This window comes from Lolium rigidum, chromosome 4 (genome assembly GCF_022539505.1).
Source record: "Lolium rigidum isolate FL_2022 chromosome 4, APGP_CSIRO_Lrig_0.1, whole genome shotgun sequence".
Classification (NCBI taxonomy): Eukaryota; Viridiplantae; Streptophyta; class Magnoliopsida; order Poales; family Poaceae; genus Lolium; species Lolium rigidum.
In genome coordinates, this window is record NC_061511.1 from 171042432 (window position 1) to 171050833 (window position 8402).

Consider the following 8402-nt stretch of genomic DNA (forward strand, 5'->3'; position numbering starts at 1 on the left):
ATTTAGTATGCGCACGTTGCTATGTTAGTTTGACTAACAAAACAAGGCGCCACTGTTTTAGTCTACGTTCATAATACAGTGGGCGTGTTCGCCGGTATTGTTTCCACACTTGATCTTATCGCAAAAAAAAAAGTTTCCACACTTGATCAGCTATGGCGAATCTAGCACTGAGTTAACACTTCCTTTCATATAAGTGAAAAGAGCTTATTCAGCATCAACGGGGATGTAGCTCAAATGGTAGAGCGCTCGCTTTGCATGCGAGAGGCACGGGGTTCGATCCCCCGCATCTCCAATTTATCATTTTTTCGGTGCTCATCGTTACCTCAGTCGTGGTCAACCTCCAATCCGACTGTTTTTGGTGCTCATCTCACCCAGCTGAAAGTTTTATTTATTGTCTGCACTCCTCCAATCCCACGGTCCACTGAACTTTCCTGCATGATCTCAGCAATGATCAAAGCAGATTTCGTTGCTCTCCACATCAGTTATTCTTCGATGACTCAGCTCAGCAGGTTCCATGCATAAGTTAACCGCAGGAGGTCAAGGCTCTGTTCCGTGCGGTGCCCGATGTTGATCGTCTACCCTGCGATTTTCCTCCTAGGACGCCAGGACGGCGTCAAGTTCTTGGATTTTTCTTAGATCCTTGCTTTGCCACCCCGATAGGCCGATACACACAAGGGGAGATCGGGTCTCCCCAAACCGCTGTCGTTTCGCTCTTGTCCACTGAAGTGTCATAGTACCCAGCCGGTCGATTACACCGAGGAAATGCAAGGACGAATCTGTCCTGCGCAAATTGTGTTGCAGTTGCAGTTGCAGCACCGATATCTGATCTGTCTCCTCGCCGTCCCAGCCTGTGCCACAACGATGCGATAAACAAGCGGGTAACACCTCACGTGTGCCTGTCTGTTTTGTCATTCAGTGCTCTTAACTGACTAATTAAATCTACCGGCATGCCACTAGGTTAACCTATAATCATTTTTACTGCTCCAGTCGAGGAGTTAAAAAGAGGAAACAACCGAATCAGCAGCATCAGTGCTAACTTTTGCGGATCATTTTCAGGCGGTACTAGCATAGTACTTCTCCAAGACTTGGATCATCAACTCGATCGACAGAGACTATGCAATTAAGCAGTGGCGGCGGTGCCGAGACTGCAAAACCGGACGTCGTCAAACGCTACATGGTAAAATCCACGTTGATCCCGAAAACATTGCTACAACATGGTTTTGGATACTTGAAATATATTGTCTAGCTCTGGTACACATAGCCACTTTTCATCAGCTAAAACATTTGTTTGAATAAGCTGGTGCATCAATTTTAGTATGGTACTAGTTTGGATTTTTGTTTAACAAAGTTGGCTAGTATATATTCAATATGGTAACACATCTAGGGGTTGTTTGATTCAGATAAATCTTGTAGGAGTTTTGAAGGATTTTCATTCTCATGAAGTTTCCCTATTTGCATTGTTTGATTTGTAGGATCGAATCCTTAAATTGCATAGGGTTTTCTTCCTATAGGAGTGCACTATGTTTTGGAGGAAAATTTCCATCCACTCAAACCTCATGGTACAATCCCTTTGATTTTCCTATGAATCAAACGCTACTTAAAAGAGTTATTGTAGGTCTCAAATCATATCGGATTCAACTGAACATGACATTCTAATGTTGCGATTTTCCTATTTCTGTGTTCTACAAATCCTACGAATTAAACATGCTTCTAAGAGGTCTCAAGTTCAAGATTTTACTAACACAATATTTTAAAAACCTAAAACCTATCACTAATGTGCCCGCAATGTTGCCACAACGGGATCTGGGACATGAGATACCGCCATACTGGGAGTTGCTAGGGTCCACTCAGAAGTTTTCCTCGACAACGGGGTGAATTTTGGCACATTCACCCCCTACTGGTGTTCTTAAAAATAGCTTATGCGGCCTACATCAAACCCAAGTCTAAGGACTGAAATAGCTTGGACGTGATGGTGTGTATTGAAATATATTGCTAAACTAAAATAGCTTAAATGAGGAGGAGTATTTTGAATTAGGTGAATAATGCACAATTCAATATTGAAAATTTGGAACCATGTAGTCCAGTTTTCACAACGGCCAGCGCTGGGACAAAGAAGGTAAAAGGGAGGTAGGGGGCCACAGTGTGGTGCGATCCGGACGCGATGTTCCAGATCCTACGGGACACACCCCGATGCGGCGACAGCTAATCGCCGGGACCCACGTGGCCCAGCGGGCCGCCTGCACATTTTACACCAAACTCCTCACTCTTATCTAAAATCCTGGTTCAGCCCTCTCCAGCACAAGACTTTTCCGCCGATGGGAGCCCTCTCCTTATAAACACCGCCCGCTCCTCTGTCCCTAGACTCTGCTGGCTCCGAGCGTGCGGACTGCGGGAGATGGCGGCGACGGCGGGCGTGGTGGAGGAGCTCACGCGGGTGTTCCGGGAGCTGCCGCCGCGGCCGGCCGTGGAGGAGGTCGAGGCGGCGGCGGCGGTGCTGGCCTCGGCCGACGCGGAGGAGGAGGCGCGCCTGGCCGAGGTCGGGCGGGAGGAGGCGGCGCGGCAGCGGAAGGCGGACGGGGTCCCCGGGGAGCTCCTCGCCGTTCTGCGAGAGGCCAGGCGCGCCGCGGTGCGCCTCCGCGCGCTGCAGCAGCGGAAGGAGGCCGCGCACGTCGTCGAGCTGGAGAGGCGGTTCAAGGTGCTCGACGGGCTCATCCAGAGGGCGTCTAGGGTCGTGTCCCCGTCTGGTGACGGAGGAGGCGGCGGCGGCGGCGGAGATGGTTATGTGGAGGAGGAGGTCGTGGAGGACACGGATGCCAAGCGGGCTGACGTGGCGGCGGCGCCGGCGGTCCTGGAGATTGAGCGCGGGAACACGGGCGTTGGCTTCGGCTTGGACTCTGAGGCCGTCTCGTCGCTGCCTCGCCATGGCTCTACAGGTGAGTTTGTTTCCGCTAGTTTCAAGCCTGTTTAAACATGTTCGGATCACGATTTAATTGTTGTGAATTATTATTTGAAATAAAATCTTTAAAATTCGAAACGAATTTATATACACAGTAGATTATAGTTATTGTAACTGTGTTGTTTGTATGCGGCCTTGTGGATCTGTTTCTTGTCTCTCATATTAATTGTTGGAATCGTGGAATCTAGGTTTACATGGTTCGAGTATTTAAGACTTGATTTATGAATTGGATGCTTGTGGACAGATATACATGGTCATAGCTCCATTAGGCCGCACTGTCATTTTTTTTTTCAGGAAAGCTGACTAGAAACTAGTACTGGTAGTTTGATTAATGTGGTAAAACACAATCCACTAAATTTGCCACCGCTGCTTTTTAATCATCAGCTAGCTGATTTTCCATTTCGCCGTAAGTCATATCTCTATGAACATTTATTTTACTCTACATTAGGATTTGTACTGAATATAGTTTTATCCGACCTAAACCCGACCTATTAGAAAAAGGCAGCACATACGTGGGGTGTTGCGTTGCGGTTCACGTTGGATTACACGATCGAACGGCACAAATCTGACTTGAGGTGAAATTCTTGTAGAACTATGGTATCGTTTTATTTTGCCCATTTTGTTTGTAAATGTATTGTTCATATGAATGCCATGGTAGTCGCATTCCATACCATGGGCTACTGTTATTTTCTATGGTACCCACTACTGTTTTTTTTTAGAAATAAGAGAAGTTTTATTAACCCAGCCTCTTGCATCAAAGAATGCATATAGCCCACATATCACATGCTTCTACTATAATCTGAGTATTAAACACCGACCTGATCCACAAAAAAAGTCGACAGGCCAAATGACGCATACTTATTCAAATCTGGTACCCTTGGCATCACATGCAAGTTCTAATAGTCAACTCTTGAGCTGCTCTTTTACACCCAACAGACCCCCTTGGCATCACATGCAAGTTAAATAGTCAACTCTTTTGCCTGACTTTTTTTTTCGCTGGGCAGCTTCAGTGGCAGTAATCTCTTGGTCAATGATGTTTCTTCTTTCTGTGCATGTATGCGTGCACACGTATTATGGGATTATAATGGTTAGGCAATCATGCCAATAATTTTGATTGGAAAGCACCTCCATAACACAGCTTGAGAAAAAATACCATTAAAAGAATTTGGCGCACTTCAATACCACCATTCTTGAGCAGATGTGACAACGCAAAAATGATTGTTGTGTCCAACCCTACCAAGTCCCTTATCTCTCTCACCATATGATAACTGATATCCATATCAGTAGAGCCAGGGGAGCAGGGGGTAGATGTGGTAGAGAGAGTGAGTGGATTGTATAGAATTAGAAGGACACTCCTTCCTCTCAAAGTATAAAGAAAGAAGGCAGCTCCGCGTTTCTCTCTGTGCTAAGGTTGAGTGGTACACCCTACTCATGATTGAAGATGATGATACAGTTAATGTTTGACAGCATGGAGTGAAGGCTAAAATATTTACGTTAGGGATTTCCTCTCCATTGGGTCTATGGGTGGAGTTCACAGAGAGCTGCAGTGGAGGATGGAGTTCAAGCTGCGCTTAGCAGCCTATTTTGAGTTTCGGAACGAGGGGTAGACTAATTTTTTTTATAGATGATTAGAGGAGAAAATACACAGTAACCCCTTTTAAGTGACTTTAATACTCAACTCGTAAGACATTTCTTAAGGTGGGTGTACCAAAGCAAACCTCTAATTATTATTTGAGGTGCTTTGTAGCATAGCGTGTATAGTCCTAAACATATGGAAGGGTCACTCCTTTTCAAAAAAGTATAGGCCAAAACCATTCTTAGGCTAGTAAAGATCATTTTGTAACGGGGCATAAATATAATAAAAATTACGAGCTCTCGTATTTATCCTAACATGCACCTGTGAACATTATGCAGGCACTGACATGGTGGACCAGAAGTTGAGCCTTATCCAAGTGGCAAGCCTTATAGAGTCATCAGCAAAGAGAGGGACCACAGAGCTCAATCTCCGAGGGAAGCTGGTAGACCAGATTGAATGGCTCCCTGTTTCACTTGGGAAGTTGCAAGATGTTACTGAGCTTGATATATCCGAGAATAGGATCATGGCACTCCCATCAACAATTGGTAGCCTTAGATACTTGACGAAACTTGACCTCCACTCAAACCGGCTGAAAAATCTTCCTGATACATTCGGGGAACTGTCTAGCCTAATTGATCTTGATTTGCATGCAAACCAGCTGAAGTCTCTTCCTGCATCTTTTGGAAATCTCACAAGCCTAGCAAACCTTGACCTGAGCTCGAATGAGTTCAAGATATTGCCAGATTGTATAGGAAAATTGATTAACTTGAGAAGATTAATAGCTGAGACAAACGAGCTTGAGGAACTACCCTATACTATTGGATCTTGCGTGTCTCTTGTGGAACTTAGATTGGACTTCAATCAGTTGAAAGCCCTTCCAGAAGCTATTGGGAAGTTAGAAAAGCTTGAGATTCTCACATTACACTACAACAGAATCAAAGGCCTGCCTACAACAATTGGGTCGCTTACCAGATTGAGAGAGCTGGATGTCAGTTTCAATGAAGTTGAAGGGATCCCTGAAAACATTTGCTTTGCGACTAGCCTTGTGAAGTTGAATGTCAGCAGGAACTTTGCCGATTTAAGAGCACTGCCAAGATCAATAGGAAATCTTGAGATCCTCGAGGAGTTGGACATCAGCAGCAACCAGATACGCACACTGCCTGATTCATTCCAGTTCCTTGCTAAGCTTAGTGTATTTCATGCTGATGAGACTCCACTGGAAGTACCGCCAAGAGAAGTTATAAAGTTAGGGGCTCAGGTGCGTATTTTGTGCTGTTCTGCTATATTTGGTATATTTAGTCCTTAGCTAGCTGAATCATGTGTTCTTTTTAATGTCAGGCCGTGGTTCAATATGTTGCTGAGATGGTTGCTTCAAGAGGAGCAAGCCAGAAGAAAACAGAGGAGACAAGCTTCTGGGCCTGGTTCCGCTCACTCTTTGGTTGCTGCAAAAATGATGAAGAAATGGGAATTGTTCCAGCTTAGCTGAAGCATTTCATCTGTATGTATTTGGTGTTGGTGCGAATTCATATACTTGGTCAGCAATGATAGGAAGGTCGCTCGTCACTTTTGATCTTTTTTTTCAGTTTGTGTGTGTATTGTGTGTGTGTGTGTTTTTGTAAAGGCCCATTTCTAGTTCTTTCCCCAACAACTAGTAAGATTCACTTCTTTGTGTAACTCCACATGTATTATATGATGGCAGATCACTCTCATTACATTAAACATGTCTATTTGAGATTACATTTAATCTTTCTAAGTAGTGTTGAGTCAGTCATGCCTGTATATTAAGATTAGGTTTACTTGGTGTCATACAGGTTTTTTTAGGGCTTCAGGGTCTTACAAGCAAGCATTGCACCATCGCGTCAACTTGATTCTGATCCCTATAACCATACCTTGTGTGCTAATGTGCCAAATTTCACCAACAAACACCATGTGTTGTCTTATCTACCTCTTATGCACATTAAGACCTCATGCAGTGATGTTATTGTAAACCTTGCCATTCTATATACCTACAAACATGCTATCTTGTGTGATCTGTCCTATGAAATCGTTGGTATCTATTTTTGAGAAAATGCAGATGTGACCTTTGTGTTTCTTTTCATTTAATTGAAAAGATAAGAGTTTGGCATACATCCTACGAGGAGGCGGATCATATTTTTAAAACCCATACACCAGTTGCACTTCCCAAGTGGATGGCAGAACTACAAGTAAACCCCTGGGTGCCTGCACGAGCCCATAGTCTGATCTCTTCCTTGATGTTTGCTGTTAGAAGTGGCATCGATGGCTGGGCACCTTCGAAAACGCAGACGGTTCTATGCTTCTAGGTCATCCAAGGGATGGTCAAAGTGGCAGAGGCGAGACCTTTGTGGAGCGGCATGAGCGTGTTTTGTTTTTCTTGGCGCCACCAGTCCATGAGGGAAGGTCCATGGTCCGGTGCTCTTGCAGTCATCCTTAGCCAGGCAAGAACCTCGTGCCAAACTTACCGGTCGAAAGGACACTCCAACATGAGGTGGTGCATAGACTGTGACGCTTGGTCACAGAGCAAGCATCGAGGTTGATGAGGTAGCCATGACAAGCTAGGCGTTCAGCAGCCCAACACCTGTCCTGGTTAGCCAGCCAATGGACGTGTCTCTGCTGGTATCTATGTAGATCAAATATTCCCTATGTCTGATATACATTATCCTTGCAATATGTGGAAAATTCAAAGTACAACAAGGTAAAACATTGTCAATATTTATCTGTTGTTCATGGGTACAAAGCTTCACCACTGTTGTTGATGTGCTTGTCTTTGTATATCATTTTCAGTCACACAATATTCTTCTTCTTGTGTTTTCTGTTGTTGTGGTATTTAAGTTACTATGCTAGGTGATAATAACTTCCATGTATGTTGATTTTATAGCTTGAGATGCGTCATTGATCCTCCGGGTAAACATGAAGTTTTTGTGATAAACTGAAAGTAACGACATGTCTAAAACGGTATATCACCTAGTGCACATCATGGTTACTTTGAAGTGTGTGGTTTATTGGGGTCCAAAGTCAATTAGGTTGACTAGGTGAGATATTGTTAACTGGTGGTACATGTGGTTCGTAGATAATTCAGATGAGGACTCAAGACTGATGGCGCTCCGGTTGAGCTCTCTAGTACTTATCTGGAGAATAATCTATTATGATGTGGAGACTTTGTGTTGAGAGGAAGATATAGTGTCACATCAGCAATAGAAGAAGTCAGTGCTGATCCTTGGTGAAAGCAACATCAATATTTTGCTTGACCTTTTAGAATGATATAGCTGAATCAACTTGAGCGTGTTTGGTAGACCGTGCGACCTCTAGCCAGCCCCCCCGGGAGATGAAATCAGCATGTACGGTTACCTGGGCTCCCTCGACGTCGTGGTCAACACGGCTATTAAAGCACATGTCTAGAGGAAATGTTGAATCAACAATTTCCGTGGAGCCAGGCCCGTTGGGGCGCAATGCGTCGCCTCGGCTGCACGCACGACGAAATAGAAGGGAACACCGTGTGCCTTCAGGACACGCGCCATAAATCCCCGCACCGCTCACTCTTCCTCTTCTCACCCCCGTTTCTCATTCTCACCGCATGTCATGTCCCACCGCCACCTGCGCATCCATTGCTTTGTCACGAATAGGAAGAGCGGGACGACATCCCGAGCAAAGGCAACATCAACTACAACCGGAACAAAATATATGTTGTGGATATACTTTATGGGTATTGTGGTGGACTAGGGTGGCCCATAGGGGGTGAGGCATTTTACACTCTTCCCGACTGGACGGTGCGCATCCGCCGTAGATGAGCAATGTGGGCCTTATCCTCCTGAGATGTGCTTCGCTAGATCTTGTACATGGTGGCATCGAGGA

General features: G+C 45.0%; 1 protein-coding gene and 1 non-coding gene across 2 annotated transcripts; both read left to right on the plus strand.

Annotated features, from left to right (window-relative positions):
• The first annotated feature begins 219 nt into the window (after positions 1-219).
• On the plus strand, positions 220-292 carry TRNAA-UGC. The gene has a single exon. It is a non-coding gene; the product is annotated as a tRNA-Ala (tRNA).
• A 2101-nt stretch (positions 293-2393) lies between these two features.
• Positions 2394-6276, plus strand: LOC124706318 (plant intracellular Ras-group-related LRR protein 5-like). Its single transcript, XM_047237976.1, has 3 exons — positions 2394-2933; positions 4871-5790; positions 5871-6276. Exons 1-3 carry the CDS (start codon positions 2396-2398, stop codon positions 6012-6014), a joined length of 1602 nt encoding a protein of 533 aa, XP_047093932.1. The 5' UTR covers positions 2394-2395; the 3' UTR covers positions 6015-6276.
• The last annotated feature ends 2126 nt before the right edge of the window (positions 6277-8402 follow it).